The following is an 11,847-nucleotide window of genomic DNA, read 5'->3' on the forward strand; positions in this document are numbered from 1 at the left end:
TTTTAGTTGTTGTTAGCTTGATCCTGTTAGGATGCTGTCTTGTGTTTCTTCCTAAAGTAATCAGAAATGTGTATCTACAAAACAGTCCTCTCCTGGGGACCCAAGGAAGGACTTTTCACAGCAAAGGAACATGAGCGTCAGCAGCATGGTCAGGGGGTGGAGATGGGCATTAATATATAAATTTTTGCTTTGTCAGCAATGGCAACAGTAGTGCCACTAGCAGTCTTGGCATTATGGACCTGGACATTTATCAGGAAAGCATGCCATCTTCTCCCATGATTCAGTAAGTAGCCTCTGAGATGTAGTGATTGTGAGACCACTACTCCAATTCCATCCGGCAATCCATTCTGATCATTCAGGTTGTGCCCAACCTCCGATTTCATCATGTCTGTGCTGCTGTGGGTCCATGTCACGGGAGCAGGATTCAGGCCTGAAAACAGCCCCGTCCTATCACTACCTACCTTCTTGGTTTCAAACCTGCTCCGTACAGAATAATCATTTCACATAAAGATTATCGATATGTGTAGTGTATATAACCTTACTTGTACATGTAGAAGCAAAAATTCCACCTAAATTGCACCTGCCACCAATGAAGACTTTTCAATGGTCTTCACTGCAGAATAGAATCAAGTGTGAATGGCTTTCCCATTGGTGTGGACATCTGGGATTATCACTGCTAAATGTGTCAGTAAAAGCTGGTTGCCATGACAAAGATGTGTCATCTCTACCCAGTGACTCTGCTCTCCACAACATGGGGACTGGTAAAAGACCAAAGGGCAAACTGCTTCCAGAGGCACAGTGCCTCATCAAACATGGCACAGAAAGGGAGGGTAACATGAGGTCAAGATCACTTCTAACATTTGTGACTGCTCTAGAAATTAAGTGAATTGAAGTGCAGGTTTGACAGTTATGACTTCAATCATTATTATTTGGACATTTATGAAATTTTAAAATACAAAAGTATAAGGACTAAATATTCATTCTAATCATTTCCTCATTCTAATCTAATTCCTCAATCATTTGTAGCTGTTTTCCTCAGTGACTGGAGGTCACAGTGCATCCTTTATTGTTTCACAGGGCCATTTTCACAAGTAGAAATGATCATACACATTATCTTTTTTTTTAAGAACCAAAAAAAGTCAACTTCGTGGTTAATTAATTCTTCTCCATCAGAAAACATTCACTTAGCTACTTTTTTCATCTTTCTCTGCAGTAGAAGGCTATAACTTCAGAAAAATCTGTATACAGGAAAAGCAAGATTCCCACCTCCTATATCCAGCATCCTGTTATCTATGTTAGCAGAAACTTACTGCCACTTGCCCTGTCACTTGTGTCACTCACATGAGATACAGCACAACATCTAGACCTTTAGGGGATTGACATTTCTACAAACAACTAGTGTGAAATGAAAGAACCCTCGTATAGGACTCTTTCAACATCAGGGAAAGTTATCATTATCAATGCAATTCTTCAACACTAAGCAATTTGTCAGCCAGATATAAATACCAACAGAGAACATGAGAGTCATTATCATAGCACATATTTCTCAGATCCTTATTACAAATTTCTGGACAGTATAAAAACATAGGCCATCTACCAGCATGGTCATTTCCTTTCAGCATTTGGGCCATATGGTGTCAGTTTTTAAGTTTTACTGGGTTCTCCCAAGGTTTGGTGTAAGACTGAGCAATCAGTGCATACCACACAAACACATTTCCAGCATTAAACATTACTATAACTAATGAAAAACTTCAGTTATGATTCCTTAGGTCTAAAATACTCCTGTCCTCTTACACTTCTTCCCAGTAAAAAGAATGGAAAAGAATATTTTCTATCCACTAAGGTATTTTGCTATAAAATCCAAGTTCTGCATTTCAGGTCAAAGAACACTATACATGTAAGAGCCTATTTTCCTATATTAAAACACAAATGCATGTTTCTCTCCTAGTATGGGGAAAACTGTGACAGTATGGAAACATAAGGTGCATTCAATGAGAAGGAAAATGCAAGAAGATAAATCTCAAATAAGAACTAGTTACCCAAAATCTCTTGACTATTAATCCTGTGAAACATTTATGGGAAAGAATTTGAAGAGAAAAATGCATCTCTCTGAGTCTCCTACACATATTACCCTAATTAAAACCATTCAGGTTACTGGTGCTTCCCTGGAGGAGGGGGTTATATAGTGCAGATCCAGAAATGGTAATACTGCATTTATATTTCCCCACTTTACTTTGCTCTATGAAAACGTTAGGTCTAGGATGAACTTCAGAAGCTTGTAGGTCAACAAGACCTATCACCTCATCTTTCATTTACAACTTATTCTTCCTACACATTACCAACCATGCGCTGTTGTTTTCTCCCAAAGTGAATTAGTAGAAGAAAAGGAGATTCTTAAAGGACAGTCAGAAAGCATAAAGGGTAAGTTGCGTTCCCCTGCTTTTGATACACAATTGCCTGGGACCTCCCACTGGAAAGCAGAGTAACGGTGTGCTTGTATCTGTTCAGAGCAAGCCCCTGGCCTGCCAGCGACAGCAGCCAGCCACCAGAGGAGCCTGCTGGTGATCAACTTCGACCTGGAGCCAGAGTGTCCTGACGCTGAACTTCGAGCCACTCTGCAATGGATTGCCGCCTCCGAGCTCGGAATTCCCACCATCTACTTTAAGAAATCTCAGGAAAACAGAGTTGAAAAGGTACTGTGTTCCATGTTTGGGGAGTATATCAGTAATACTTGGTGTTTTCATCACTGCTGGAAACTCGCCTAATGCACAAGGGTTTGAAGTGTTTGATCTTGAGTTTTCTTGACCTCAGAACTGGAGAAAGACCTTGAAAACTTGTGTTTATTTTCTTTCTTTTTATTTATTTATTTATTTATTTATTTATTCATTTATTTTTGAGATAGGATCTTGCCATGTAGTTCGGGAGGCTTGAACTCCCCACGTAGCCCAGGCTGGCCTTGAACACACAGTGACCCTGTTGCCTGGACTCCCTACTGCTGGGATGAAAACTTCTGTTTAAATACAAACTTGATAATTGGTTCTCTGACTCTCAATTTGTTTTCAATAGTTGATGGTGGCAATAAAAGTAAATTAAGGAAATGGAAACTGCTTTGAAGTTATTTTGAAAAGATATTTGCACAATTTTATTTTGATGTTTCTTTGCTCAGGGTCCAGCCTCTTCACAATACTCATTTAACAGAGTAAGGGAAGAGCCTTTAATTCATACATTGCACTGCTGCATAGATCTGAATCACTGGTCGTTCCATGTATAACTGTCCTATCAGGCGGCATGGGACAGTTGTGTCGGTATCACGCCAGGTTCAAGCCAGTGGGGACATGTGAAAGAAAACATAGGAAAAAGTGACCTGACCTATAGTGAGCCCACCCTGATAGTTAAGAAAAGCTGTGACACAGAGTAAAAGGAAACATATTTTTAATTCTCTACTAAGTGGGTTGCGTTAGGGGAACTTCCTTGTTATCATTCTCTATCTTCTAGAAATAAAAAGTTAAGGAATAAATCCTTAGCCAGTATTACAATTAATAGCAACTTCCATGCTCATTCCAGAGCCCTGAAACTTACCAGTCACTGTGGTAGAATCTCAGCCATTTAGGTTAAAGAATGAACCCACCTACCAAAGTCCAGTTCCCATAATTTAAATGGATTTTCCTTTGAAAAATAATGATGCTGTATTAGTTTTACGCTGCTGTTAAACAAATTTCCACAAATGTATAAAGTTAAAGCAACGTCAGCTCTGTAGATCAGAAGCACAAATGAGATTCTGATTTCTTGCCAAGACTGACAAGGCATAAATCAAGAAGTCAACCTAACTGGGGTCTTATCCAGAAAGTTCCAGAAAAGAATAAGCACCCAAGCTCATTTGGGTCACTGTCCTATTTCAGTCTTTTGCATTTACGGGACTGAGGGACTTCTTAGCTGGCCGCCTACTGAGAGCCACTCTCAGCATCTGGAACAGCCCCTGATTCTTACCATGGCCCCATCTTGTCCTCACACTGTCAGTCTGAAGGAGAGGATTACTTTGGCTCAGAGTTTGTAAAGATTTCAGTCCGTAAGTTTGCTGGCTCCCAAGGCAGGGCATCATGGCATCGGACATGGCAGAGAACTGCTGATGGTGTGTCAGACAGAAAATAGAATGAGATCAAAGGCATAGAGAGGGAGATGGACCCTCCAGGACCCCCAGTGACCCTCCTCCGTAGCACAGGCTTCACCTCCCCACGTCACAAGTAGCTGTCACCCATGTATGAGTAGGACTAACCCCCTGATGAGTATCGTACCCCATGATCCAGTTACTTTTCAAAGGCCTCACCTATGAGCACATGAGACTTTGGGGGACATCTAGAAATAAAGAATAAAGGAATTAAAGCCAAAACATCTTAGGCGCTTTTTTTAGGATCCTGCCCATCAGAGCCACCAGGTATTTTTTTTTTCACATTTTATCCCCATGAGCCTCCTATAGCTTATTGTGCTTATTTCTTAGACACCCTGTAAGAAAAGCAGAATGGATCCCCTTGTCTCTTTTTTACTAGAGAGCAAACTGGGGCTCAGAGAGGCTGGTACCTGAGGGATTCCTCTGATAGTAATAGTCCTCAAGGCCGACTGGCTCATAAAATATTTCCAAGTTGCTTTTTATTTAAAAAAAAAAGTCTCTCTCCAGTTAAAGGACCCTAGAGTCATAATTTGCAGTTTTTAGTAGGTAATTACAGTTTAATTTTCAGTGCCAAAAGCTAGCAGTTTGAGATAAAATTTTCTTTGCATTATGGCCCATAATTGAAACAGCTTCCTTGTCTCTGCAGCATCAGCCAATCTGATTAGATACTGAAAAAACAAGATATAATTTATTTTCCAAGTCTACTTTTACCTCTCTCATCAGCCAGTAGTAGGCAGCTCTTTTCATGCCCAAGTCTACCTGCTGCTGTTCCAGACAACTGAATCTAGATGGTCTCCTGTCTTTGCCACTCCTTTGTTTGCAAGGTGATGTGTGGGTCACCATAAACCTTCCTTCAGTTTTATCACCATTGTAAACAATGAAGTAAAAGAACATATCATCACCTTGACCCCACCTGTGTGACAGGCTGTCCCATGGGGAGACACATGAATATTCATGTCAGAAGCACGTTCCTAGGTCCAATGAAAAATGAAAAGAGGGCTAGTTTCCAACTTTTTCTCTAATTTCCTGAATACAAATATTGATTATATGGCATATTTTTCGGTGATACCTTAATGGAATAGGTTTTGTTTCAATTCACCTTTTGAAGAAGTAATCATTTTATGAATAAAAATATCATAAATCCCCAACTGGTACAAGAGTGAAGCATGTTCTCCTAACACCTGGATTACATAAACCATGCCCTGACTAAATATTTGTTTGCCCCACCTGATTTTCAATTCTGAAAGAGAATGCATTTCCTTCCTCAAAACTATTTTTCTAAGAAAATAAATGTCCACAAGCAATGTCAAGAAATATTTCACAAAGGAAGGGCAAAAGAAGGAAGAATTTGATGCTAAGGTTTTTTATTTGTAAATATAAGCAATTGAATTCTCTGCTAAGGATTTTCAAGCTTACTGAGTGTTTGAATCAATGGGGAAGCTTCTAAGAAACCTGATTTTTGAGCACTCAGTTAAAAATCTCATTAGTGTAAGACCCAAGCATCAGTATTTACATTCAGTCTTCTTATCTTAGTGCTAAGAATCAAGGCTCTATAAACCATAATTTCAGGAGCAATATGGGAACCAATGAACTTGTGTTTACTGAAATCTTTCTGCCTTGGAGCAAAAGATGGGAGCCAGCTTCAGAAGTTCTAAGTTAAAAGTTTCCAAAGTATTGCATAGCTTGTAGCACCTGCTTTAAATTCCACCCTATGACATTGTAAATAACCTAATCTATTAAATGCACCGGAGAATATCAATGTCCTCCACCGTGTGGTGTTTTTCTTCAAGTGAGACAGCCAAAATTATTCCACTTTGCTCAAGAAGTGCCTACTGGAATCTACAGAAGGAGAATCCAATCAAGGTTGATCAGGAAATAAGATTTTCATTTTTTATTTTTTAAAACAGAGGAAAGAAAGATCCGTATCCACCCCATACTAAAGGTGATCAAGACAATACCAAACCACTGGCATGGACAGATGTGATGAAAACTCTAGGTGCTAACTAGAACACGGGTTCTAAAAGCCTAGAGTGAGCCCAGAGTGAGAGATGCCAGTGTCTTTGTCTGACTGCTTCATTATCCTGCTTTGTTTTTATCTATTTTTTTAAACAAAGAAAGCACACGACCTTCTTGTTTATCAGATCTACATATGTTTCAAGGTCTCGATGTCCGAAATTAAATCATCAAAGCCTCAGAGCACGCTATTTTTAGTGAGGACAGATCATTTTTTAAAAATTGCTGTATTGAAATATCAGCCTTGACTTAGAGACAGATTGTAGCCCATGGTCATTCCACAAATGACTGGTACAATGGCCTCACTGCTAGGGCACTGTCACTGCTTTGGGTCTGTCATAAGCCTCCTGTGGTCATTACCACAGAGAGAGCTTCCTGACAGACTCCAAATAAGCCGAACGAAGCTGAAGTTTGACTTGCAGAATTGTCTGAAGCATCAAACCTTCCAGGAAGGGTCTAGTGAATATTGTTGTCTTCCCCTGAGCTTTGATTCTTCCTCCCCCAGGCAGGTTCTCTGAAGTATAGGTTGATAAAGCAATAGCCCAGTGAGCTAGAGTTCGCAGAAAAAAAACACAGAAAGGATTTCAGGCTGCTTTTCTAGGTCTGTACCCATTGCCTTGAGTGAACATTTGTAAGACGGTAAAGGGAAAAGATTCACCCTCAAGGGATGACCTTAACTGAAGGACACTGGTCTTTGTTTGGGGGAGTCTTGAGAGAGAAATAAATGGCTCATGCACAAGCCCTTCTCAGTGATGCTTTAGAACTTGATATCCAGGTCTTCTTCATCAGGAGCACCCACTTCCGGGTCTTCAGTAGGCTGGGGAAAGGTCAACGAATCGAACCATGCAAAGATGCCTTGTTCTTTCCTCTTTGCTTTCCCTTGGGACTGGTATTCTGAAACCTCATATTTTCCCCTCATATTCCAATTAAAACCATGACTTGCGTCTTTCATCCATGCTGAGGTTTAAGGGACAGTTCACAAAGTTTTCTATATCTCTGTAAGTCACTCCCTAGCCATGTGAAATGTTTCCTACCTAAAGGTACTGCAGGATAAGCAAAGCCTTCACCTAAAGTGCACCTGTTCGTTAAATGTCAGGAATCAGATAGACAAGACACCCACCAGGAAGAGGACAGACCCAGCCCACTACCAGTTTCTCTGCAATTCTAACACAGAATGATTGTACCAAGTGAGCTATCTCTCCATTTCTGACACAGTGAGCGGTAAAAAGAGATGAGGAGTATCTCACCCCCAGACGCACCTGCTGGGTCTCAGTTGCGATCATAGGAGACATGCCCCACGATCAGTTCTTCTATGCTCCTCACACAATGCCAGGGTCTCACTTCTGGCTCTGTCCACTCACCTCCTGTATCCATAAGCTCCAAGCATTTTTCTGGGGTACTTTCCCAGGAGAAAATGATTGAGCAGGCGTTCCATAACTATACAAGTTTATGTTTTAATTGCATATATGCAAATATGTTACCTAAAATTTAAGAATGAGTACTTAGCTAACATTATTCTTCAATGGTTCAGATGTCCACCTGTATTTCAAATAGTTTTCTTGAGAACTTTGAGTGTGTTTGACTCACATATGATCATCCATTCCTTACATCATCCAGCAAATATTCATTGAGCACTTTCTGGTTACAGGCACGAGATACAAAATGATGGGTAAGACGTGACCTTTCCCCTGGGATATTACTATCTATCATATGGTGGGTGGCCATCTGCTTCCCATCTCTCTTCCTTTCATAATATCCCAGAACTCTTCATGACACCAGTTGTGTTTCCCTGCATTAAAAATAAGTATTTAATTTTCCAGCCTACAAAATTACTTTATTTTTATTACCTATGCAATACAAGTGAGTTCAATAAAGCCCTGGGTTTTTATGACTCTTTTGATAGTTGCTACTATCACAGCTGAAGGAAAGATTATGTTTATAGTTGTCTCCATGAGACAAATTAATTAATGAATTAATAACTCCAAACTAAAATAAATTAGTATTCCAACTTCTTCCAGATCTCTGAAGTATGAGTAAATGCAAAAAGTAGAATGAAAAATTCCTAGAAAGAAACATTAAAGAAATATAACTGGATTGCTGTCCTCATCTTTTTAACCAATAGGCATTTCTCCCTAAAAATGATATTGGATTCTCAGTCTGTCATTTCTCTTTGTGCAGCAAATAAATGCCAGTATTATCTTCTCCTGCTACCAAAATGCAGGAAGATACCATGTGACCAAGGCCACTAGACTGGAGTGTTAGAAGTCCAGCGGCTCCATGGCCAGTTCTTATCTCTCCAGCCTGCTCCACAGGTGTTCAAGATTGGATGATGTGACATGTTAAACCATGTTCTGCAGCTTTATAATATTACTTTCCTTAAAAAGTATCTGACAGGAGTTTAAGAAGCCTGCACACTGCATTTTTATCATACCGTTTCATTAACATAATGACCAGTAGTGATTTCTCCAAGCCTCCAGGTTGCTTGCAATGTAGAGCCTGGTCTTTAGGCACTGAAGCTCACCCTGATCCCCAGGTGACGAGGGTGTCTCCTCAATTTTTCCTTTCCCTGTCACTTTGGAAACTCTCCTGATGCTTGATCAGAGCAAGCAGAGGGGGAAAATGCTTCTCAAGATGAAATGGCTTGACTTGAAATTTTAACAATTTATTTGACCCAAATGTGCACATCCAATGAGAAATGATCTGTGGTAGAAGAGACAGAAAGTCATGCGATGTAGTCCTATTGCAGGGTATCTAACCCAGAGATGAGCAGACTGAAGATACACTAAATACGGAAAAGACTGGCTCAAAAAAAAAAAAAAGAATTAGCCTCTTTGCACCTAATCACTGCTTTGAGGAAAATTCCAGGTCAGTTGAATGAACTCTATTATAATTAATGTCTAAAAAGGAAATGGATGGTCCTGAAAAATGGTAGCCAGACTAGCGACACTCATAGACCTGAGAGACACTTGAATGACAGACATGTAAGGACACTGTGATGCCTGAGTCCTAACTCTGTGTTTTATTCTAGTTTCTAGATGTTGTGCGACTGGTCCACCGGAAGTCTTGGAAGGTGGGCGATATCTTTCACGCAGTCGTCCAGTACTGCAAAATGCATGAGGAGCAGAAAGAAGGGATTCCAAGTCTCTTTGACTGGCTCCTGGAACTGGGATAAGACAGTTTTGCCCTGAGGACAGTTTCTTTCCTTCATCTCAGCTTAGGTAACAGTGGTTTGCTCAATGCTCTGAACTTTATCAATACATCCCATAATATTAGCAGAACTATAAAAAAAATCTACTGCTCAGTCCAATGTACATGGAGTAATCTGATGGAAAGCAAAATATAGGTTGAATACAACATGTTCCAAAGATCATGAATTGGAGTGGCTGGCAAAAGAGATGCTTCAGTGGGGACCCAAATTAAAAAGTTTATAACTCTTCCCAAGTTCCAGGAAAGCTGGACTCATGTATGCTTAATAATATAAAATTATATGGAATGTCTCCAGTTATGTGATTCAACTCAATGTGAATTCATTGGTGAGAATAATTTTATAAACTATGCTCTACCTTTCATTGTACTGCCAGCCCAGGGAAATACTTGGGATATGGGTGAGAAATTTCCAAGTTTATACAAAAGATTTTCACTTTCAAACCAGAATCAGTGGATATGAACAGGCATGCAGTACTGTGTCTGTGTCCTCTGCTGAGTTGTTTCATTTATTTACTGCAATCCGCTGATAAAAACTCAACTGTTTCCCAACAGTCTGTAGGCTCCTTATTAATCAAAAAACGAACAGCATTCAGCTAAGGGAGTGGGAGGTTGAAGATCTCCTTGTTTCCATGAAAATATTACCTGGGTGAAATGATTCCAGAATTCCTAGCCTATGGGAAAGCTATCTTACTAAAAAGAAAAGAAATAGTTTTTTTTATGTTAAACCCTGTTTGGGTATCCAATTATATTAAATATAAACTTTCATTTTATTTTATTGTAAATTATGAAGAGATTACTATCTTTAATAATATATATTGAGTTAGCATAGATGGTCATAATTCATGAAGAAATTGCTCTCTGAAGTCGGCATTAACGTTGAGCCTGGTGGTTTTTTTGTATTACAAAGGTGGTGACACTAGTTAGCATTACTGATGTGCTACTTTGATGACCTTCATAGTGACAGATATAGGGTAAAGTCTTGTGTTAGGCTTGACGAGTCAGGACGACAGACTTCCTCACTCAATGATATTGGGAGTTTGGGGAATAAAAAGACTGTTACATTAAAATATTTTAATAACAGAGATTTACTCTTTTGAAAAATAAAAGTATCTAACATTTCCCTGGGAAGTTTTCTTTTGTTCCAACTAAATGATCAAAGAGGTTTACTGTGGATTTTCTGAAATACTAAGCTTTTACTGTTTTTAAATATTGCAAAGATATTTTAAATGTAAACAAGGCCCCACACTATTAATGTTGGCTTTGCTTAATCATCTACATTTTCAGATGCCAAGAAAGCATTTTTATAAGCCATACTTTTTTCCCTATCCTCACATGGCAGGAATCTTGTCTAATGCTCACTGGGCCTTTATTATATAAATAGTCCAAATTTAGGTTGTATGTTTAATTTGACCCATGAACCAAATTTAAAATCCATTCATCATCTCAAACTGAAATGTGCTTCTTTGTGCTACTAAATGGAAAAGAATATATTTATTTTTAAATGATCTCAGAATATTGTGCATAGATTCTTGTTGTGCTCAAATGTTTACTTATCTTACAAAGCACAAATACTGGATTGTAACCATGTGATAAATCTGTATATGTTGTTCTAATGTTGCAAACAATCAATAAATTTCTGTTGCCAAATTGTTGATCATCTTCCCTAAAATCTTTGAGCACTTCGTGGAAAAAAATAGTCACAATATGATCAGATGAATGTAGATGTACCCTTTAGATAAGTTTTGCTGTGTTGCTTTCAATTTTTGAATAAGTGTTTAATGACATCTGTTCTAAACAGGAATATTCATGTAAAGTACTGTTCTTAACCTTTGGGGCCAGGTAATTTTCTGCTGCAGAGGCTTGTCCTGTGAATTGTAGGATCGTTAAGCAGCATCCTTAAACCACCCACTAGATGCCAGCCAGTAATTATGTCTGTCCAATTGAAACAACCAAAAACACCTCCCAGAATTGCCAAAAGATCTCTAGGGTTAAAAAGTCAAAACTAGTTTTGAGCTCTTGTTGTGACTAGTGCACTAAAGGGGCAGGGCCTGAGTTTCTATGATGTAGTAGAGTTAAAGGAGTCTGTAGCCTCTTTCTACAGAGTCTCTTTGGGAACCTAAAAATTAGGCTTCTTCTACCCTAGTGCAAGGGCAGTAGCCTTTAAATTAAGTCTGAGGGACAGGAAAAATACACAAAATCAAGAAGGAGTCTCAGGCCTGGTAGTTAATCAATGTAAGGATAAGTAAACTAGAGATAACCTTGTAAGGGTTACAGGTGAATGCACCAAATTCTTTGGACCTGTGGAATGTGTTACTAGAATGTGTGCAAATAAAACATCAAAAATCCTGGGTACTTTATTCTCTAATTTAAAAAAGTGGGTTTATTTGTGTAGTGAAGATTTCTCTAGTCATCCAAGAGCACTGTCAAATAAAAACAAGTTACAGATATCAGCAAAGAAAGAC

At 39.0% G+C, this 11,847-nt stretch overlaps 1 protein-coding gene across 7 annotated transcripts in view; it reads left to right on the top strand.

Annotated features, from left to right (window-relative positions):
• Sphkap (SPHK1 interactor, AKAP domain containing) overlaps positions 1-11,032 on the top strand; it is a 167,513-nt gene extending 156,481 nt beyond the window's left edge. For 6 of the 7 annotated variants that reach the window (XM_063237205.1, XM_063237207.1, XM_063237208.1 and 3 more), the window contains 4 exons: positions 197-283; positions 2,369-2,421; positions 2,509-2,693; positions 9,207-11,032. In XM_063237205.1, coding sequence (XP_063093275.1) covers positions 197-283; positions 2,369-2,421; positions 2,509-2,693; positions 9,207-9,350 — 469 coding nt within the window. In that variant the 3' untranslated portion in view covers positions 9,351-11,032. The remainder of the gene's footprint in view (positions 1-196; positions 284-2,368; positions 2,422-2,508; positions 2,694-9,206) is intronic. The other variant, XM_063237206.1, reaches the window with a different exon arrangement.
• Positions 11,033-11,847: the final 815 nt, after the last annotated feature.

Source organism: Cavia porcellus, unplaced genomic scaffold (genome assembly GCF_034190915.1).
Source record: "Cavia porcellus strain 051 isolate PalLab524CR breed Dunkin Hartley unplaced genomic scaffold, mCavPor4.1 scaffold_26, whole genome shotgun sequence".
NCBI lineage: Eukaryota > Metazoa > Chordata > Mammalia > Rodentia > Caviidae > Cavia > Cavia porcellus.